This window comes from Cavia porcellus, unplaced genomic scaffold (genome assembly GCF_034190915.1).
Source record: "Cavia porcellus strain 051 isolate PalLab524CR breed Dunkin Hartley unplaced genomic scaffold, mCavPor4.1 scaffold_5, whole genome shotgun sequence".
NCBI classification, from domain to species: Eukaryota; Metazoa; Chordata; class Mammalia; order Rodentia; family Caviidae; genus Cavia; species Cavia porcellus.
In genome coordinates, this window is record NW_026947488.1 from 66,457,894 (window position 1) to 66,481,184 (window position 23,291).

Here is a 23,291-nt window from a genome sequence, read left to right on the forward strand (position 1 = left end):
GAGGAACAAGGTTCTACCATTGTAAGTGAGGTTGTGAGCTTCGGCTATATGGGATGGCCTCTGGGTGGGTGTCCAGGATGTAAAGTAATTCTACGACTTTGTTCCAAGGTAACTTGATCAATGGAAAACCATCAGTCAATGCTTCAGGGATGTCCTGATGTTTGCTGCTCAAAACATGGTCCTTGGACTGGCAGTAAGGGCATAATTGAAAGTGTGTTGTGGATGCTGAGCCTCAAGCCCTACCCCAGACTGCTGTGTCCAGGAATGTACTAAGATCCCCCAGACTCACACATATTACCATTTCTAGAGCACTGCTCTAGACACTGTCTTGATGCACAGAAACAGGCATATACAAATTGACCCAGCTAAGATTGCTAACTTGCTGGCTAGGACGTGTTTTGGGATAATCTTAAGAGACATGGATGGGGTAGTAGATTTTGAAAGTTCTGACACAGATGTATGATGCAGTGACTTTAACCGCCATAAGAATCTGATTTTGAAAGACTATTACAACTGGGTTTCAAAGAAGGGAAATTCCTGCCTTTGGGAGAAAGAAAACCTTTGTGTGTCGGGTATAATAAAAGTAATTAAATTATAAGACTTTAATGGGAGAACATGTATGGATTTTTTTTTTTTTTTTTTTGCCTTTTTCCTTTTTATTGGTACCAGGGATCAAACTCACTACTGCCTGCTTGCAAGGCAGGCGCTTATGCCGCTAAGCTAAATCCCCAGCCCCTACATGCATGGATTTTAATTGAGAGGTGATCCACTCTCAGTGAAGATATGTGTGACCCTAGTGGGACACATGATATTGGAGGTGTAAAAGATTTCCTCAGTGTTAGTAACTGTCCACGTGGTCTGCTTCTAAGGAAGTATTTTGACTGGGACTTAATTTTTTTTTTTTTTTTTTTTTATACCAAGGATTGAACTCACGACCTCGCACTTGTCAGGCAAACGCTTAGGCCACTGAGCTAAATCCCCAGCCCCAAGGAGGCATGTTGAAAGGCAAAAAAACAAATCCTATTTTTCCATAGTGACCTGTTATCCGGACTAGAAACTACTGTTGGTGAGGACAAAAGGTCTGTAGTATCCTTGGAAATTCTAGCTTCATCATATCAAATAAATCCAATTTAGAAAATGAACTAAATCTTTCAGCCCTGCAAAATTTTTGTCTACATTTTAAATTTTTGTCTACATAATATAATTAGATTTTTGTTGGTTTAGGGTTTTATTTTTCCCATTCTATGTAGTACTTACTTCTCTGGTGGTTTTTGCCCTGAACACTTAGTGATCTGAAGTCCCTTGACAGAATAAATCTTGAGACTCCCTAAAATCTTGAAATAGAGGAGGTCCCTTCCTCTCTCTGTGCCTCCCTCTTCTTGCTCTTGCTGAAGAAGAGCTTGAAATTCATCTCTCCTGCTTCTGCCATTAATGTCTGTAATGGGCTGAATGGTGTCCCTCCCCTTAGAAGACACATCCTAGGACTTGGAACCTGTGAGTATGACCTTATTAGTAAAAGGTCTTTGCAGATATGATTAAGGTTCTTGAGGTGAAATCATCCTGGATTATCAGGAAAGCCTAAGTCCAATGACAAGTGTCCTTGTAAGAGACACTCAGATTGGGTCTTATGGCATATACCAATAATCCCAGTATGCTGAGCCCAGCTGAGCAAGTTAGCAAGACTGTTTCTCAAAATTAAATATATGTGCATAAAAGAACTGAGAACATAGCACAGTGTGAATGCCCTGGGCTTAATCCCAGGGGAGGGAGGCAAGAAGCAGGGAGGAGAAGTAGGGGAGGAGAGAGAAAGATGTAAAGCAAAGACAACTGAGGATGAAGGCAGAGGTTGGAGTTATAGAACCATAAGCTGATGATAGATTAAAACCTTCAAAAGCCAGAAGCAAGCAAGGAAGGACCCATGCGCACGCACACACACACACACACATCTTGAAAGGGAATATGGCCCTCCCAATTCCTTGAATTTAGACTTCTAGTCTCTGCTATTGTGAAAGGATAAATTACTGTTGTTTTAAGTCACCAAATTTGTGGTAATTTGTGGCAGCAGCCATAGTAAATTCCTGCAATGTCCAACCAAACCCAACTCTGGTCCAGAAGCCCGGAGCTTGTTAAAAGCAGATTCTGGTAATCTCAGTGTGGTGATATGCTCTTGTAATCCCAGCTACTTGGGAGGCAAAGGCCAGAAGATTATGAATTTGAGGCCATCCAGGGCAATTTAGTGAAATTCTGTCTTCCAGGAAAAATTTTAAATGGCCACAGGATACAGCTCAGGGTAGAATGTTTACTTCACATGCATAAACTCTGGGTTTAATCCTTAGTACCATGAAAGAAAGAGATGGAAGGAGTGAAAAAAGGAAGAAAAAAATAAAATAACATTCTGGAGCCTTGTTCCTGGGTACCCTGGTTCAAGTTAGTCTGGGGTGGCACCGTGGTAGTCTGGGGTGACACAGAAAAATGGGGTTGTTGCTAAGAGTTTCCCAGTGATTCTGACATATGTACTCCCATACCTCAAGCTCCATCCTTGGCCCAGTTTACTCAGACAAACCCATGCTATTGTTTGCATCTGCTCCTCTAGGTTAGTGCACTATACATACAGCTTCCTTTTCGGCAAGTCCCAGCAGCCACCTGTAGATCAGAGAGCCACCTGTACTTCCCAGGCTCCTCCAGGGAGGACAGACTTCATTACCCTTTCCACAAACCACCTTTGTGACTTGAGTCCCCTACCTGTAAAAGGCCTACAGCTTGCCAGCCACTCTTCCCTAATTTCCAATTAGATTCTTCCTCTAAATAGTGCTTTTTCCTCTTACCCCACCGTCTGCTTGCTTGCTTTCTGGACACTCTACAGACATCTCATTGAACTATCTGCAAGTTCATGAAATCATTCCTGTTTAAAGTTTTTTCAGAAAACAAAGTTTTGTCACTGACTTTCCACTGTCCAGGTGGTCCTTTAGGATTGCCTAGAGAACTTTTTGAAAAATACCAATACCAAGACCTCACCCAAGACCAGATAAATCAGAATCTTGGGGTAGGGCCTGAGTATTCATGTACAGTAGTTCCAAGTTTCACAGTGATTCTACTATGAAGTTAGGGGCAGAGACTGTGAAGTTGAAGGATAAAATTCCAACTCATCATGATATTTGAAACTTCCTGACTGGGGTCTGCCAGTCCTCTTCCTCGTCTCCACCCACTCTATACCAGCAAAGCTCTACCTCACCTCTTTGTTCTTCCCCAAATGGGTCCTTCTTAGGCCTCCTTGCATTTGCTTAGATTTTAAGGAGATGCCTCTATCCTTCAAGACTTAGCCCCAAACTCTTTACCTGACCTTTCTTTCCCCAAACTCAGTTTCAGGGTGCCACCTCTACAGTCCTAGACATACCCTCACATGGCACTTTGATCATCATATAGGAGCCAGTGTCCTCACCAGTTAGCAGTGTGATAATGATGTATCAACTGACCAGGAAAAACTGGTCAATTAGTAAATATAGTTAGTGATATACATGTGTGACAAATATATCTTTGACTTAGATCTCAGCATAAAAAAGACAGATACTGAACATACCTATCAAAAGATAAGATGAGGCAAGCCAGGGTGGCACATGCCTATAGTCCCAGGACTTGTGAGGCTGAGGCAGGATTGCCCTGAGTTCAAGGCCAGCCTGGGCTGTATAGTGAATTTAAGGCTAGCCTGGATTACATAGCAAGATGCTATCTTTAAAAAAAAGAAAGGAATGGTGGCTTTTATAAAACAAGGGTTAGGTCACACAAATGTAGTCTTTTTACCTGTGTCAGCAGTTAGTTTGAAACCCAAAGTCACAAGATCAGGGTTACAAAGCTAGACCTGCCAATTGCAAGCTATATATGTGTAGAGGATTTTGGTTTAACATTTCTGATCACTGTCTCCTCTTTGGAATGGAAATATTATCTCATTATCGCAAGGGTATTATGAGAAGGAAAATCAGCTAGTGTGTATGAAAGTGACTTAGAAGTGGTACAGGACTAAACAGGGACAAGGCTGGGTATTCTTGTCTTTGTTCTGTGTTTGGGTCCAGAAAGTTGGCCTTTGGGAGGAGCCGGGATGGGGAAGGTGGCGTTCTGCTGGGTAAGCGGATGTGGGCCTGAAACAATGGCAGGCGTCTGAATTCCATGGCAGGGTGGGACACCAGGATGCTGGGACGCAGGCCCAAGAAAAACAAGTGGACTGAGCTCCTTGGGAGACTAAGGGAATGGAGAAGAATAGAAAAAAAGAGTCTAGCTGTGTTTTTTTGAAATAAGAGTGGAGAGAAGGTAAATGGTTATGATTTTGCACTGAGTCAATTATGACTCAAGACCAATCCAGAAACTATTAGATAAGTCCCAGGGAGCCTGAAATCTTGTTCTTTTAGTTTGTTCCCAACAATTTTGTTCCTAGCAACTCTTAAGCCTTCTGAATCTGAATCAAGGAGCTCACTTACTTTACTCTGTGCTCTCAGTGTCTCGGATCTAAACATGATGTTACTCGAACCTATCCAGAGCTGCTTTTCACTGAGTCTTATGCAGACAGGGTACTGTATGTTCACTATCCTCCTTGAAGAGGAACACAACACTTTATTTTTTATTCTAATAGATGTAAACACATTTCCTAAGTAGTCACCAGTAAGCAGTGCTGCCTTCTATGCAAGATTCTAGTGGGTGACAACAATGACTTTCAGTCTCAGTCACTGACCCCATCCATCATCCTAAACTGGAACAGGAATCAGTGAAGCATGTTTAAGCAATAAGTAGTTTTTTGTTTGTTTGTGTGTTTGTTTTACCAGGAATCAAACTCAGGACTTTGCATTTACCAAGCAGGCACTGTGCTGCTGAGCTGCACTCCCAGCCCAGTAGATGTTTTTAAGATAGAATTGTTGTTCTTAAATACGATATTTCATCAGGATGCAGCAAATGAGCACAGTTCAATGGGAATAAGTGTTTTAAGTTTCCCTTTTATAGAAGAGGATACTGAGGCTTAGGGAGGTCGGATGTTTTGCAAGATCCACAGTTAAGTGTGGTACCATTTGAGGAGCATGGTATATAATAAGACCTGTGAAACAGGAAGCCTAGATTCCTATTTTGGTCACCCATGAGACCTTCAGCTTCCCTATAAAATTCTCTTTATAGGAGAGTATCTGAAGGTAATGGGCATGTGGCCCCCAGGAAGGGGGGGATGCACAGGTGAGGAAGGGCTGTGCGTGGCTGAGAGTGGTGTGGAGGCCCTGGAATGCCTTCCCCAGGCTGAGACTTCTCTGAGGAGAGACTCCCACACTGGAAGAGAAGTGCCAAGCCCTTATCCCAACAATTTCAGAAATCCGTTTGTGGGAAATAATTAGGGGGCATGCTCCACTGGAAGTCATGCACTCTTTGCGCTTGGTTGTATAAGACATCCCAAGCTCAGCTTATGTTGAAGCAGTGCTTACTCATCTACCCTACTCATTTTGAGAAAAGTTTTGGGGACTGGGTTTGCCATCTGCTTGGGACCCAAGAGCATTACTTTGTGTGGATGCAACCTGTCTTCTTGGATGCTACGCTTTGAGCTGTGAAAGGGCTGTGGTCACCTGCCATAAAGGAACTGAAAGGCTTGGCCCAAGGGATCAGGTGTCTACGAGAGACTGCCTGCTCTCAGGGCAGGAACTTCATGGGGAACTTACAATAACACCTGTACCCCTGTTAAGACTAGGACACTTGGAAGACTGAAGGGACAGCACAGAAAGAGAAGGGTCTTGCTCTGAGTTGTGCAGCTCACGGGTGCTAATTACCAGGACAGGACTGGTACAGAGGCTTTCTGGGGTGGGACAACCACCTCCTGTGTGCAACCCTTGGACCTCCCTGGTCCAAGAAACCCCTCTAACCTGCCTCCTCCCCTTGCTGTTACGCTGCCATGCAGAGCATAACTCGCCTAACTGTGTGTAAAAGCCCTCTCCTCACCAAGATGAGGACGGAACAGAATGCAGGTATGAAAAGAACCAGTGCTCCTGTTGTAAAATGTTTTGACTTTCCCAGCTGATTTCCTAACATTCTGGCAAAACTGGCTGCCTTGGGGCTGGGGATTTAGCTCAATGGCATAAGCACCTGCCTTGCAAGCAGGTTCGATCCCCGGTACTGATAAAAAAAAAAAAAAAAAAAAAAAAACTGGCTGCCTTGATGTTTGTGTGTACAGAAACTGGTAATACTCCAAGAAGAATGGCCTTAGGGCAGCCATATTTACTCCCTTCACCCAGGTGGGACAGGGCAGTGGGAATGGAACTGCAGAAATTCCTCGGGCTAGAAGCACCCCTTTGGCTGTTCAGATCCTGTCCTCTCTGGTTTGTCACCATCAGGGATCTGAAGATGGTATATTTCATGGCCATGTTCTGGGTTACCCAAAATGATGGAGTCACAAATTTTATATCAACATGTAGTTATTAAATTCGTCCATCATAACAGTATATCGTGATGCATGAGGCTATTTTTTGAAAGTGTTCTTCTAAATACATCACTATACCAAAAATAGCATATTCTCCAATGTTTGAGTGTAGACACTCTTACTATGTTACTTCCAGTCCCTTGCTAAATATTTGTTTTTGCACTTAACCATCTTCAAGCTCTTTTTGGCTGCCTTCCCATGTTTTGGCGTCAACCTGGCCTGAGTCCCTAGCTCCTGCCTGATCATTCAACCCATCAGAGTTCATCCACCTAGCTTTATGGAAACTCTCAAAGCTGAGCATCTCCAGCCCCTCTTCACTTCAGCCTCAGGAAGACCCCACTTACACCCTGACCATGCTTCCAGGATTCTTCCAGCCCTCAGGCATTACAGTAGTTGCCAGCATCATAGTAAAGTGGGTTGGAGGAAGGAGTTGTAGCTATTGTTTTGTTTCTTTTCTAGAATCTTAATAGAAAATTATTGGAAAACTTTACCAGAAATTATCAAAATTTTATTAGAAAGGAGCTTTAAGGGGCTGGGGATTTAGCTCAGCGGCATAAGCGCCTGCCTTGTAAGCAGGCAGTCGTGAGTTCGATCCCTGGTACTGATAAAAATGAAAAAGACAAAAAAACAAAAACAAAAACGGAGCTTTAGATTGAGGTATGACATTTTATCTGTATTATTTCATGTAATTTTTCCCCCGGTACTGGGATTAAGCCAATGACCTCCTATGTGCTAGCCAAGTACTCTGCCATTCACCCATATCTCCAACCTTTTGAAGAATGAAGTTGCACTGTTATAGCCACTTTATAACTTTTTTAGAAAAAGGTTTAGAATGTTAATGAACTTTTCCAAGTTCAGATAGCTAGTAAGCTGGCAAAACTGCAATTTGAGTCCAAATGCTTATAAGCAGAAGTCCTACTTTACTCTCAAAGGGGAAAGGTAACTTTACAAGAAGACTCAGGCATGGTGCTGCATACCTGTAGTCCTGGCACTTGGGATGCTGAGACAGGAGGATTACAGTGAGTTTGGTGCTAGCCTGGGCCTGGACTACGTAGGAAGATCCTATCGAAATAAGTCAGGCACAGTGACACATGCCTGTAATGCCAGCACTCACCACGAGTTTGAGACCAGTCCAGGCTATATACTGAGTTCAAAACCAGCCTGAACTAATAGTGAGACCCCATTAAAAATTTTTAAAAAATAACTATATAGGAAAAGAAAGGATGACCTGGTGAAACAGGAAAAGAAAAGCTTGAAATTTTCTACTACATCCAACAGTTGTAATTTTAGTCAAGTACTTTGATAGAAGCTGGAACTATAATTTAGAATAAAGCACATAAATTCACTAAACTCAAAACAGAATCCCAGTATTATTACTGAGCAAAACACAAGCTATTGAATCCATTCATTTGAGACTTAAAATTTCTCAAATCAAAAACTGAAACATGAAAACATTCTCTAAACCAGACCAATAATTCTCTTAAGGTTTCTAGAATAAAGTAAGGACTCAGTGGCCCCAAGACTGCTCTACAAAAATCCCCTTTGCATGAGGAAAGGGAGCAGATGCAATCTGCCCAGAGTCTGTAAACAGACTGAAGAGGAAATGAGGCAGAAAGCTGGGGATGGGAAAACAGCGTCCCTGTCCAAAACAGGCATGCAAGGCAACCAACAGATTCTACCCTAGTTTGATTTTTATTTGTAAATTTATAGCCAAGTTTGAGTGACCTTTTGGATAAGAAGGAAAGAATGCATAAGGGAAATGTATTGACGGTGTAAGTATTTATCTTAAAAAGATTATTTTGGTCCCCTTCATACCAGGCTTTTTACCAGAACAGCTAATAAATAGCTAACTTGAAAGATTTTTATTTAAATTATTACTATACTTCCCCTAACCCCAGCCTTCAAAGAAATGCTAACAATGCCACTAAATAAAGAAAAGAAAACCATTTCCATGGTACTTGTAACAAAATGCCCATGTGTATTATAGCTAAGGTTTGGGAGAAACTCAAAAGATGGCTGGAGCCTTTCTGGGGTGTCAAGCAGTGTGAAGGGCTGGGGGCTCTGGACCATGGAAGGATTTCACATTCCCTAACTTTGGGCCTAGGGCCAAGCTTTAGCTACTACTTGCTCCTGCTGACATTTGCAGCTGATGATACAGTAATTTGATGATAGTGATAGTAGCTACTGTTCATGGAGCTTGAGTCTGTGCTACACTACAGCAAATCCTTCAGCAAACACAGTGGGCTGTTATCCTTCAATCCTCATGTTAACCCCAGTAGAGTCTGATATTAGTTCCACTTGACAGATGAAGAAACTGAGGCACAAATGTAAGAAACTTGCCCAAAGTCATGACAGCACCAGGACCACTTGACATCAAGACACAGGCTCTGTGCCACTGTCTGAGATAAGACACACTCTGCCTTACCCTAAATTATTCTTGAGTAAAGCCCTATTTTATGAATGGACTAGTACAGTGCTTTAGGGAATCTCTGTCCTCTCACGTTTTATTTTCCTTACCATTGCCTTTCTGTGTCCCCTTTGTGGTGAAGTTTGATCTATACTCAAATGGTAAGTGGCAAGCATTCATAAGTACTCTCTTGGAACAAAAATAAATAAAAAGAAAACCTAATTAATATTTGAGTGCAACATACTTAAAGTGTACTTTTTTTTTTTGGTGCCGGGGATTGAACTCACGACCTTGAGTTTGCCAAACAGGCACTTATGCCACTGAGCTAAACCCCTGGCCTAAAGTTTACATTTTTTGCCAGGCATGGTGGTACATGCCTGTAATCTCAGCACTTGGGAGTCTAAGGCAGGAGGACTTCCAAGAGTTTGAGACCAGCCTGAGCTACATAGTGAGTCCTGGCCAGCCTGAACTACATAGCAAGACCTTATCTCAAAATATTAAGTGAATGAATGACTGAATGAATAAATAAATAATTTTCATTTTTAAAGAAAAGTAATTAAAAGTAGAATTTCATGGAAAATACTGAGTTTCCCTTAAATATCCACCCTAGGATACCTTTATCTCTGAGCACATTAAAGAAATTGCAGCCTTCTGGCAGAGAGCAGGCCTGTACTTGGGGAATGTAGCTGGCCAAGCCCCACGGGGTGGCTCCAGGCTGAGACTGGGTACAACTTGGACCCCTGCTCCGAACAGCCTTCGAAACAAGTCCAGGCTATCGTTTGCCAGACACGCACCAGAGGGTAGCCTGAAGTGATGCGTTATGCACCTTGACAGTTTGGCTTCCAGTACATGCGTGTTTCACTAAGTGCATCAAGAAGGGCATGGAGAAGCAAAGTGTTTTAGTACTTGATCCTCCTGGTCTTGAAACAGAGTGGTAACCCACAGTGTCTGGGTTTGGATCCCAGCTCTGCCACTCTGCCACCTGAATGATCCAGGCCAATGCCACTGCCTTTCTGAGTCTCAATTTTATCATTTCCAAATACATACTGCAAGGAGTCAGGGGGATAATGTGTGAGTAGGGTGTACAGGCGTGCTGGGCATACAGACAGCTTGTTAGCCGCACGTGGACGGCACATTTGCATGAACTTCCTACCACCAGATGAGTAAGTTTTCCACAAGGACATCAATGCATTTGGAGGGGGTGTGGGTGGCTAAAGTTCACCCTTGGAAAGTCCTCATGGCAGGGTTCCAGCATATGCAGGGATCACAGTAGCCCCTTTCTTTCTTTCTTTCTTTTTTTTATCGGTACCGAGGATCGAACAGCAAGAGTAAGCAGTTTGGAGCTGTGTTTTGGTGTTTTAACTTGTTTGGACAGTAGTATCTTCCTGGACAATGGATGGCCGGGGTTTGTCTTAAGCAACTCTAGGCCAGCAATGTTGATTTGTTTTGTATGTAGTGTTTTTGTTTTTCCTTTTCTGTGTCAGAATATCTTCTTAACTCTTTTTGTTTTAATACTCATCAAGGGTCTTTTCTCCCAGTAGTGTAGATGGAAAATAGCAGGCCTGAAAACATGGTAACAATCAGAAGCGGTAGCTCCATAAAGCTTAGTGTTGAGATGTTTTTGCTTTCCCATTTATTTATTAAGGTTTATTAGCACTTATTATGGGGTAGGTAGGGCTCCAAAGGCTAGAGACACTAGTAAGCAGTTTCAGTCCTCACAGAATTTGTGCTCTATGTTAAGACACACATATTTCAAATATAATAAGAGAAAGAAAAGTATCCTTTGAGTGTGTAGCAAGGAAAGCTGATTTGGGGGGTGGGTTTTGGATGGAGACCAGGGAAGCCTGCTGCCGTGGCTAGAAGATCCTCCAAACTGCAGAAGCAGCTGCAGGTCCTGAGATGGGAAGGACCTAGCACATTCAAGGAACGGAGAGAAGCTTTGTGTGGAGTAGGTAGGGCGGCCGGAAATGGAGTCAGATCACAGGGAGCTTTATAAGCTTTGTAGGGATCATGGGATTTGCATGTAGGTTTCTGATGCGCCTCACCAATCATGACCTGGCTCATATTGGTCAGGGGACTCCTCCCTGTCTCCAAAGCTGGCTCTGCCCTGGAGAGTCTCTTCCCCTAGTGCTCCTCGGGGGCCTCTCACCTACTGGTCTCCTGCAGCACGTTCCCAGCAGGAGCTTCATAATCTCTGGGTCCCCCAACCCCAGGCCTGTAATGAGAGAGAAAGAGACACAGGAAAACTTACTTCAATCATCATATCCTGGGTTGTGGGGCAAATAGTCTGACTGACTGATTGCCAGGCGCCCCTTGGAAAATGCCTACTGCCCAGCTGCTGTTTACCTGGCAAGCTGTGAAAGAGCTGGTCTAAGGCCACTTGCTCAACACTGCTTAGATTATCCTGGGAACACACCTGCCACCAAGTCAGGGAACTGCTTGCCTAACTCCAGCCCTCTGGTCCCCTTCTTCAGGGGCCTTTTGGTACATTCTGTGGTATCTTTCAGTGATTTCCTAGCATGTGATTCAGGCTTGCTGTCCCCTCGAAGTCTTCCTCTTAGATCCCAGTGTGAAGCTTCTTTCGAAGTGGTCTTGTATGATACACATAGGGACCCAGCCGTGCCCTTTTGTGCTGTATAGAGCAAGTCACCTGCTTTGGCTTATTTACTGCTATGCACGCACATGCGCACAAAGCTGCAGAGTACAGCAGGCTGAACATGTTCTGCCAGCAGAAATCACATGGTCCTCTGTAAGCAGGTCACTTCTCTGGGCTTACTTTCTACATCCACACTGTGGCGTGATAATAATATCGGCTTCCGTATCTTGAGCATGGATTCCCTTAATTGATTTAATGCTGTGAGCACATCGTAATATTTCCATTTTGCGTGCTCACTTCCTAGAATTGTGGAGGTGAAGAAATTAATTTGCAAAGTGCTTTGCAACTTGAAATGTATCAGGTAAAATAATTTCATTTAAAATTGGTTGAGTTCAGATAAATGAAAATTATAATCAGCAATATGTATGGCAACTATCTTTGCATAGTATTGACTTCAAGTATATGTCTATTTATAATACAGATTATTTTTAAATGAGTATTTACTGATGGCCTTCTATGTATTAGATCATGTCCTTGTTTTTTGATGATGCATCAGTAAAGAAAATCAGATTGCTAAACTTGTGGGACTTAAATTATAGCAAGGAAATGGATAATCTATATAAATAAGTACCCTATATAGTGGAATATTATGTCTGCTGTGGAAATGCCAAAAAGCAGATCAGGAAGAAGGCAGGTGGGCATGAAGGATAAAGGGGAAGGTTGCTTTTTAGTCAGGGTAAGCCATTTTTATTTTATATGAATAGATACTCCACTTATTTATTCAACAAAAAATTACTGAGTGGTGGAGATGGAGCAGTGAACAGTGAGGAGGGCAGAGGGCCAGAATCTTAGCGTCCTGTTCACCTTTCACTATACCTCAGGGCTAGAAGAGCAAGCAGGAGCTGGTGCTCTGTCCATGTTAGAAGATCCATTCTAGGGGCGGTGGTACAGCTCAGTAGCACAAGCGTCTGCCTGGCAACTGTGAGGTCATGAGTTCAATCCCCAGTACCAGAAGGAAAAAAGAACAAGACCTATCCTTGCCACTAGTCACTAGTTAGTGGGTCATTCTTTTAGAGTCCAGAATGAGTAGCACTTCCTCCACACCCTCGAGATTGCAGTCACTTCCGTTAAACCAGGGGGCCCTTTAGGTTCACAACAAAATGTATTTGGCCTTTGAAACCAGCTCCCCCCATACTCCCCCCACACACACACACCCAGTACTGGGGACTGAACACTGGACCTTCACACTGAATTATATCCTGGCCCTTTTCATTTTTTATCTTGAGACAGGGTCTCAGTAAATCACTAAATTGCCCAGACTGGGCTAGAACTTGTAATCCTCCTGCCTCTGTCTCCCAGAGTACTTGGATTACAGGTGTGCCTTACCCCACCTGATCTGAAACCAGCTCTTAATGGTAGCTCACCCCTACAATGATAGTTTTCAGGGGAAAGAAACCCTATCCTTGGGTACCCTCCCTTGGTCCTCATCTCGTTTAAAGTGCCTTATAAATTCAGGACTCCTGCATGTAGGTAAAGCTAACAAGGACATAGCACTGGAGGCCTTCAGAAAGGAATTCTCTAATAAGCCGGCAGATGTCCCAACAAGCTTGATCCCAAGGTGAAGCTCAAATAACTCAGGCTACCCTGAAACACTGCTGCATTTCAAAAAGAAAGAAAGAAACCCTCCTTTCATCTTCCCAAGCAGGGAACCTAAAATGTTTAGGCCTTTTACATGTTCATGAATCTGACAGTACTTGTTCTCACAACCTATTGCACGCAACTACAAGTCTGGAGCCCATTGTTTAGATTCTCAAGATAATGGGTGAGGTTTTCTCAGCCTCCCTTCCTCCCTCTGGGGTACACACTAGCAACACCCTAATGGCTGCTTAGAGTTAGTTAAAAAAAAAAAAAAAAACACCCTTGTCCCACCGTGCCTTCTTGAATCCCATAGCTTTAAGTGCATTAAAGCCTGATAAGGTAGCTCTTCTGTTCCTCTTTTTGGCCACATTTAAAAGATGAAATCAAGAGGATTTTCCTTTTCCTAGACTCAGCCCAACTCTATAAAGAGCTTCTGTTTTGTAATCTGTTTTGGAGATCTGATGCGTTTGTTTCTAACACCCCATCACGTGAGGTCTGACGTAGATACCTAGCATGACTGTGTGCAGGAGATTTGCGTGGGATGGCGGAGCCCGCTCCCTGCAGCAAAATGTCTTTTGTCAGAACCCTTCCCGCAGGGACTGGCAGACCTGCACAATAGATCCCGCATCCACACGGGCTGGCCTAGTATGGACTGCAAGTGTGACTTTTGCAGGATTCCAGGTCAGTACGTATCCTAATACAGTGTGTTCTTTTTTTAGTTAGGGTTTACTTCTGAGTTTCTTTTTATAGAAGACAACGTGCAGTAGAGAGGAGGAAGTGGCTCTGTTGATTTGGTTTTATTTTTTATTATCTTAGGAATTGAGTGGCCAAAATGCTGGCAAGAGGCTGTTGGTCTTGACCTCTGATCAGAAGATTTAGAAAAACGGGGTTCAATTCTACTCTGGAGAGTAGCCTGAAGTAAATTCCGCATTAACCTACACTGGGAAAGTTACTTCTCTCTCCTCTCTGTCATGTCTTAAAAGATTTAGTGAGGCAAATACACTGAATTTTATTATAGGGCTTATATAAAAGGCTGTAAAAGTCTTGTGATAGATATATTAGTTAACAATATAAAGAGGTTTTTCAAGATGTCTGTTGTTAACTCATGAGAGTTTATATGAGAATTATCATTTTAAGTTGTTTGGTTTTTTGTAGGGTTTTTTACTTCTGTATATTTCAGTAAAATTGCCTTAACTGATTGGATGGGCAGCAGATTTAATTATTCTGGAAATACTTGAATTGTTTCCTTTATTTTCAAATTCAGACCCACAGTGACTGGAAACAAGGCCTGAAAGCAGTGTCATAGTTGGAAGGGGGAGGAGCTAATTTTTAATGAATAGAATTATTTGAGTAGATTACTGTGGCCATGCCTGGAGAGCAAGGGTCCAAGCAGCAGTAGATTAAGTAGAATATGACAGCAGCTCTTCAAAGGAACAAGTTTCACCTTCCTGTAGATGAACATATTGATCTACCTGGTTTTTCAGCCATGCTCAAATCCAAGTCACCACCCTAAGCCTGGAAAAATAATGACAGGTGTAAAAAGTATATATGTGGCTGTGAATGAGTCTGCCTGTGTTTATGCATCCCTTGAGTTCCCCATCTGTACCCTGGGATTTTCTGCTTTGTGTTTTACCAAATTTTATTCACTTTGTCTTTAGTCCTTTTATTTTTATGCTTACTTTTTTTTATGCTTACATGTAATTTTCTTTATTCACTAAAATAATTTTTGAGATAGGCATGAACTGGCATTCACCTGTAATCTCAGCTACTCAGGAGACTGAGACGGGAGGATGGAAAGTCTGAGGCCAGCCTGGATCATTTAACAAGCTCCTGTCTCAAAATAAAAAGGGCCGGGACCTAGTTCAGTGGGAGAGCACTTGCCTAACATGCATGAAACTCTGTTTGATCCCCAGCACCACATACATGCATATGTACATACTTATATAATACTGTAGTAAAATAATTTCTTGGAGGCAGAAATTTTTTTCTTGGTTAATATAGTAGTTCTGTAGCTACTGTAATGTGGTAGTTCTGTAGCTCTTTAGTTTCAGAACCTGCTTATACTTACACAGATGATTAAAGGCCCAGAGGGTTTTTGTGTGTCAGTTTTGTCTAGAAATATTTACCATATTCAGCCAGATATAGCGACACGTGCTCCCAGTACTTGGGAGGCTGAGGCAGGAGGATCACCACAAGTTCAGCCTGAGAAGACCCTGTCTCAAAACAGAACAAAAACTTAACATATTCAAAAATCTTAACAAAAAAGTTAAAAGCTTGTCAGCATTTAAAACCCAGACTAAGAATGGCTGCAACCTGACAAAAGTTAGTTCTAAGCATCTTTGTCTCAAGAATTAAAAGAGAAATATGGTGATTATATGGTTCTTGTTACCTGAGTTGAAGTATTTGTTAACAGAAAGGTACTTTTTCCTATTGATGAATTTGATAAAAGCATTTATCAAATGGATGATTGCATAAAGAATGTTAAATATTATAATTAGCTCAGATTATATTGGCAGCTTTTCAAAAAGGTAAAGAGAGCTCTTTGTGTGGCCATGTGGTTTTTCCAACTAAGTGCCATGGGCTAACTGCTACTCTCCAGCGCTAGAAGGTCCTTGCCATACGCAGTTAAAGACATATCCTCAAGCTATACGGCTCTCTGGAGCCAGTGCTTGTAGACTAGCCCAGAGAGACATGCTTTGTTCTTAAATGCAAGAATGACCTACTAGTAGGAAGTGAAAATAGTAAGTTTTAGCTATGTTAGTTTTATCCCACGCTCAGAGTTTATGGAGAACAGTGACATTTTCCTTCACTATGTGCGTGTATGCACACACGTGTATGTGATATGCAAGGGTAAAGTATGTAGAGAAGAACAAAGATGGGATCCTCAGACCAGACCAAGAACCGCTGTTTCTTTAAAGTGTTCTAATTTAGGAATCTGTCATGAGACACATTATTGTAGACTTAGAATTATACTTTCCTGGTATTGTGCTTTGTCTCCTTCTTGTTTGCCTTCAGGACCTCACAGAGTCCTTTTTGAAACCCTAGTGTATTTTGGCAATAGCAAAGGGGAAATCAGAAAAGGACTGGGACAGTTCCCCCCCACCAGGACCACTAGAGTAGAGAGGCAGGGTGCCCCTGGTGGTCAGACTCAATCACACAGACAGCAGCTGTAGCCACAGAGAATGGCTTCTTCCATCCTTGCCATTTCTCTGAGCAGGTAATATCATCACATAGGGGCCACTAAGTGGGGAAACTGTCCTAAAATTTTTTTCTTGTTTCATGATTATATTTGGATCAGTTCATCAGTGTTATCTTTGAAAAGAGTTAAGAAGCTTGTGGCAGGACCACGGAATTGCCCAATTCCAAGGTTAAACGCAACACCCTTCAGTGACATTGAGGCCCCTTAACATTTAGGACCTCTCCCCAGCTTGGACATGTGTTTATAGTTACACTTATTTTTTTTTTAAGTGGGGAAAGTATTCTGGGAAGATTTCCAACTACAGCTATTAGGATGGCATGAGGAATAGGCTGGTAAGAAAAAGATTTAGCTTCTAATGTTGACTCCAAATCTTGGGAACAACAATGGAATTAAAACACCAACAAAATTAAAGACCTGAATTTTTGTGACAATTTTTTTTCTCAGAAGTTGCATATGGTCTAGAAATAAAGAAGACACTGTGAATGGGGCTCTGATCATTTCTCTCCTCTTATTTCAGATGACAGTCATGTCCCTTTCTAGGGACCTCAAGGATGACTTCCACAGTGACACTGTGCTCTCCATCTTAAATGAGCAGCGTATTCGAGGCATTTTATGTGATGTTACTATCATTGTGGAAGACACCAAATTTAAAGCCCACAGCAATGTGCTGGCTGCTTCCAGCCTTTATTTCAAAAACATCTTCTGGAGCCATACAATCTGTATTTCCAGCCATGTCCTGGAGCTGGATGATCTCAAAGCTGAAGTGTTTACGGAAATACTTAATTATATCTACAGCTCCACAGTCGTCGTCAAGAGACAGGAAACAGTCACTGATCTTGCAGCTGCAGGGAAAAAGCTGGGAATATCGTTTTTGGAAGACCTCACCGACCGTAACTTCTCAAATTCTCCAGGTCCCTATGTATTCTGCATTACTGAAAAGGGAGTGGTTAAAGAAGAAAAAAATGAAAAAAGACACGAAGAGCCAGCCATCACTAATGGGCCAAGGATCACAAATGCATTTTCCATCATTGAAACAGAGAACAGTAATAACATGTTTTCTCCACTGGACTTGAGGGCAAGTTTCAAAAAAGTCTCTGATTCCATGAGAACAACTAGCCTTTGCCTGGAGAGGACTGACATCTGCCACGAGGCAGAGCCCGTCCGCACGCTTGCCGAGCACTCATATGCTGTTTCATCCATCACTGAAGCCTACCGAAGCCAGCCTGCCCGGGAACACGATAGCAGTTCCCCCGGGAAAACAGGTAAAGAAAATGGGGAAGCTCTTGCCACAAAACCGAAAACATGCCGAAAGCCAAAGACCTATTCCCTCCCCCAGGATTCTGATTCAGCCACAGAAAACATACCACCCCCTCCAGTAACCAACCCAGAGACTAATCAAGAAAGAAGCCCACAGCCAGCTGCTGTTCTCCCTCATTCAAAATCTCCCAACAATGAGGAAGATGTCCATTTTTCCAGGGAAGATGAAAACCAATCTTCCAGTAATCCTGGGCCACCAGCAGCAGAGGTCCCACCTCTCGTTTATAATTGTAGCTGTTGTTCCAAATCCTTCGACAGTAGTGCTCTGCTCAGTGCCCACATGCAGCTTCACAAGCCAACCCAGGAGCCCTTAGTGTGCAAGTACTGCAACAAACAGTTCACCACCCTAAACCGTTTGGATCGGCATGAACAGATCTGTATGAGGTCAAGCCAGTTGCCCCTTCCTGGAGGAAACCAATGCTTTTTAGAAAATTACCCCACCATTGGGCAAAATGGTGGTTCCATCACAGGCCCAGAACCTTTACTCTCTGAAAATCGGATTGGTGAATTTTCCAGTACTGGAAGTACTTTGCCAGATGCGGACCACATGGTTAAATTTGTTAATGGGCAAATGCTCTACAGTTGCGTTGTGTGCAAACGCAGCTATGTGACTTTATCCAGCCTCCGGAGACATGCAAATGTCCACTCTTGGAGAAGAACATATCCTTGCCACTACTGCAACAAAGTGTTTGCATTGGCTGAGTACAGGACAAGGCATGAAATTTGGCATACTGGTGAAAGGCGGTATCAGTGCATTTTTTGTCTTGAAACTTTCATGACCTACTATATACTAAAAAACCATCAGAAGTCTTTCCATGCCATAGACCATAGGCTTTCCATTAGTAAAAAGACAGCAAATGGAGGCTTGAAACCTACTGTCTATCCATATAAACTTTATCGGCTACTGCCTATGAAATGCAAGAGAGCTCCTTATAAGAGTTACCGAAATTCTTCCTATGAAAATGCTCAAGAAAACACGCAAATAAATGAGTCTACACCTGGTACCTATGTTGTTCAGAATCCGTGCAGTTCCGAATTATCTGCACTGAATTTCCAAGATAGTGTAAATGCCTTGACCAATAGCCCAGCCATCCCATTAGAGGCATCGGCATGTCAGGACATACCCACTTCTGCCAGTGCGCAAAATGCAGAGGGTGCCAAATGGAGAGAGGAAGCAGTGAAGATTGACCTAGACAGTAACTTTTACTCAACCGAGGTATCAGTATCTTCCACTGAAAATGCTGTCAGCTCTGATCTCCAGGCAGGAGATGGACCTGTTTCATCCCTGAGTAATGGCAGTGAGAACTCAGCCTCCGTGATCAGCTATAGTGGCTCTGCACCCTCAGTCATTGTGCATAGTAGCCAGTTCTCATCAGTGATAATGCACAGCAATGCTGTTGCTGCCATGGCCAGCAGCAGCCACAGAGCCCCTTCAGAGCCAGCTGTCAGTCAGTTCCTGAAAGATGACAGTAAGCCTGAGACAGACAAAGTGGGCAGATTTACAAGCAGACCCAAAAGCAGTAAGGAGAAAAAGAAAACTGTTCCATGTAACAAGACAGAAATTGCAGAGGAATCAAAATACGTTGCTGATCCTGGAGGGTCATTAAGCAAAGCCACAAATACAGCTGAAGAAACCAGTAAAATTGAAACTTACATTGCAAAACCTGCTCTTCCTGGAACTTCCACAAACAGCAACGTTGCACCCCTTTGCCAAATAACAGTGAAAATTGGGAACGAAGCCATTGTGAAAAGGCATATTCTGGGATCTAAACTGTTTTACAAAAGGGGAAGAAGACCTAAGTATCAAACACAGGAAGAGACAGCGCCCCAGGTGAATGACCCAGAAACCCACAGAGACAGCCCGCTTGATCTGTGCCAATCTGAGTGTGTGGAGATGAGTGAAGTATTTGATGATGCAAGTGATCAGGATTCCACTGATAAGCCGTGGCGCCCTTACTACAACTACAAGCCCAAAAAGAAATCCAGACAGTTGAGAAAAATGAGGAAAGGCAACTGGAGGAAAGAACATGGGAGTAAGAGCCCAAGCAATAAGTGTAAATACCCAGCAGAGCTGGACTGTGCCGTGGGGAAGCCACCTCCAGACAAGGCCTTTGAAGAAGAAGAAAATAAAGAGATGCCCAAGCTGCAGTGTGAACTCTGTGATGGAGACAAAGTGTCAGGAGCTGGAAACCTGGGCAGGCCCCACCGGCATCTCACTTCCAAACCGTATGTGTGTGAGCTCTGTGCCAAGCAGTTCCAGAGCCCTTCCACACTCAAAATGCACATGAGGTGTCACACTGGAGAGAAGCCGTACCAGTGCAAGACCTGTGGGCGGTGCTTTTCAGTGCAAGGAAATTTACAGAAACATGAACGCATCCATCTGGGCGTGAAGGAGTTCATCTGCCAGTATTGCAATAAGGCATTCACATTGAATGAGACCCTCAAAATCCATGAACGAATCCACACTGGTGAGAAGCGTTACCACTGTCAGTTCTGTTTTCAGAGTTTTTTGTATCTGTCCACAAAAAGGAATCATGAGCAGAGGCATATTCGGGAGCATAATGGGAAAGGCTTCGCTTGCTTCCAGTGCCCTAAAATTTGCAAAACAGCTGCTGCCCTTGGGATGCACCAAAAGAAACACTTATTCAAAAATCCAAGTCAGCAGGAGAAAACCAGTGACGTGTGCCAAGAAAACTCTGATCCTCCGGAGAATCAACATTTTGTTGATTCAGAAGACAATGACCAAAAGGATAATGTACAAACCATTGTTGAAAGCGTCATTTGAGTGGCAGTAGTTAGAAAAAAATCTTCAAAACATAAGTTGGTGGGTTTTTTTTTTTCTTTTTGTGTTGTTTCAGGTTTGTTTTATTCACTTAACAGTCATGAAGGAGTGAAATGTTTTTTAAAAATTTCTAGTGTGAAAACTCCAGAAAAAGGATCCTAATACCTACTTTGGGTTTTAGCACTAACTTCATGCAAAGTAAAAACAATATAGCTAAATCCTCCAGCATCCCAAATATCTTGTGAATATCTTGTGAAAGTTCTTAGCTGTGGTATTTCTACCAGTGCAAAAGAGGAGTTTAATTTTAGCCTAATTTAAAACTTTCTAGTAAATGCTGATAGTTGGCTGCTGAACTGTCTTTAGTCACTGGAGAAAATAAAGGTCAGATACAAAGAAGGCATCTTCGAAATGTGTGAAGTGGTAAATGAGCTATGACAGTATTTATTTCCATCTGGCTTCTGTACTATTAAAATGTTTAAATTAATGGATACATATGAAATACTTAACAATGTAACTGAAAATATGTGTGTAATGAGTAACCCTAAAGTAGGACATTCATACATTATCTATAACTACTTTTCTGCAACATAAACCTTGTAAAATACGTATATAAATCACTATAACTTTTAACTGTTCATATCCCCTATAGAGAATTATAAGCAATAGATCTACAAATAGTGAAAACTGGTGTAAAAATCAGTAGAAAGCATTTTGAATGTGATTTAAGAGCATGTGTATGCTTTTAGATGGAATGCTGTGCTGTTCTCTTGAAATACGGCAAGCTGTTCTTAGAACTGGCCTCCAGTCACAGAAAACATGAGTCACGCCTTATCTGTGAACAAAAGCTTCCCAGAATTTACCTATGCTGTATAATACTTTGCAATGAAGAAGGGTCAGATTCTTCTGAAACTCTGCAGTCTTCCAGCCATCTCAAGGCCATGAATATGGAGGTTTAGACAGATTTAAGGGTTCAAAGAAACCTGGCAAATCCCATTCCACTGAAGGAATGTCTGGGAGATTTATCTCAAGGGTGGTAAATTTCCAGGCACTTGAAAGTGACAGAAAGCCTGATCCCTCCAGTTACTAGCCTTCCTGGAGTTTACGCAGCTCACAGATGCATACTGATGTAAAGCAAAAGGACAACAGAAACACACACACAACTGACTTAAGTCGGTAAGAGCAAGTGATGACCTTCCTTGCTTCAAGCACTAGCTTTGATTTTGGGATTTAGGGAGGTAGACTATGGAGTGGCAAGGCACTGTCCTTTACTTATATTGCTCAGAAACAAATACACAAAGCCAAGTGCTTTGTCCTCATATTTGTAGACATCTAGTTCCCTTACAACAAACTTAAGTTTCTTAGTGTTAACTGACCCAAAATATCAACATTGCACTCAAAAATCCAATTGCCCTACAAGATATTCTGTCCTGTGGACTAGGTTCCTGGAAAGCTGGAACTCGTAATTCTTTTAAAACTGCCAGAATAAGAGGCAGAAAGAATACATTCCGATTCTTTGGTCACTGCTCTGAGCAGAATTCTGAACTCAGCTCAAGGCTGACCAGCAGCGATGCAGGTTCATGGACCTGATAGATGGAATCGCGAGGTCATCCAAAGTTGGAAGGTTATCGTGATGAAGAAGTAGTGCAGAGGACTCCAGATTCTCTCACCATGTGCTGTGATGTCTCCATGAAGAAAACTTAGTATGGTTTGGGGTGGGCCAGAAAACATTTACACACCCAGAAAAGGACACAATTCAAGTTGACCTTATACCATAGTACTTTGCTATTAAGTAACCCCAATATTATATCTGCCTTTATCTTTTGTTTATCAACATTAACTTCCATACAGTATTATAGGATAGAGAAGAATGGGAAAACACAAGCAAATTCAACTTTATTTTATATATTGTATATACATACACCTGCACCATCTTTTTGGGTTTTGTTAAGGAGATAGTCACAAAGGGCTTATGAAAATCACCTTGAATTGGTAATTAGAATATTGATAAGCAATTCTTATGATCCATTCATTTGTTTTCTGTTAGGATTGTGAACCAATCAATTACATAGTTTAGTTACTTTGATTTAACTACAAATATAAAATTATTATATGTAGTGATGTCTCCCAGCCCTTACATGTGGATATTTTTAAAGTGGACTTGTATGCTGATAATTCTAGACCAAAGTAAATATGGCAGAATATTTATACATGAAAAAGTAATTTTGCAAATATTTTCTATAATTGTATTATTCATTTAAAATGTTGATAGCTTGTGTTAGTTTCAGGGAGGGGTGTATATTTTGATAAAAAATACTTGACTTTGTAATTCTGTATATTCTATACAATTTATAGCAGAGCTGTTTTAAGACAACCTTGTCCCGTTTTTGGTTAATTGTGAAAATTTTATTATGAGTGATGTTTAAGTATGCATTGAGTACATAATGACCAACTAGAATTAAAGTAAGTGTAAACAGTGAACATACTGTATGCTGTACAAGATATATTGTAACTTGCTGTTTTAGCATCTGTATTTTGGTTAGAAGATATTATTAAATGCAGATGTTAAGGGTCAAAAAGTCTTATTTTATTTTTAGAAATAATGAATATAAACTTGGTTTTGCTTGATTAAAATAGCTTGTTTCTACGTTAAGTCTCTTTTTAAATGTTTTAATATTCCTTTGTGCAGCTTTTTCTTCTGTGTGAGTCACAGCTTCATCACACATATTATTCATTCAGTATATTGGTTTCCTTGTTTACATTTCACAGTACCTACTTACATGCTTAGGACTCAAGTGGATTATGACATTAAGGAAGAAGTGGAGTAAGAGAGACTGAAGTCTTCTGCTAGTTAAGCGTTTTATACACCAGAGAGTGAATGCTCGCTTGGAAGTGCTCTACTCTCCCACAGGAAGCAAG

The 23,291-nt window shown here is 41.9% G+C and overlaps 1 protein-coding gene across 1 annotated transcript; it reads left to right on the forward strand.

The window, feature by feature from the left end:
* Positions 1–12,646: 12,646 nt before the first annotated feature.
* Zbtb38 (zinc finger and BTB domain containing 38) lies at positions 12,647–23,025 on the forward strand. The gene is made up of 2 exons (XM_063249092.1): positions 12,647–13,758; positions 16,794–23,025. Exons 1-2 carry the CDS (start codon positions 13,591–13,593, stop codon positions 20,376–20,378), a joined length of 3,753 nt encoding a protein of 1,250 aa, XP_063105162.1. The 5' UTR covers positions 12,647–13,590; the 3' UTR covers positions 20,379–23,025.
* Positions 23,026–23,291: the final 266 nt, after the last annotated feature.

Bases quoted from the DNA above. Each gene is read 5' to 3' on its own strand.
- Zbtb38 (XM_063249092.1), top strand. From the start codon at position 13,591: ATGACTGTGTGCAGGAGATTTGCGTGGGATGGCGGAGCCCGCTCCCTG. The intron at 13,759-16,793 runs GTCAGTACGTAT...CTCTTATTTCAG, and splicing joins TGACTTTTGCAGGATTCCAG to ATGACAGTCATGTCCCTTTC.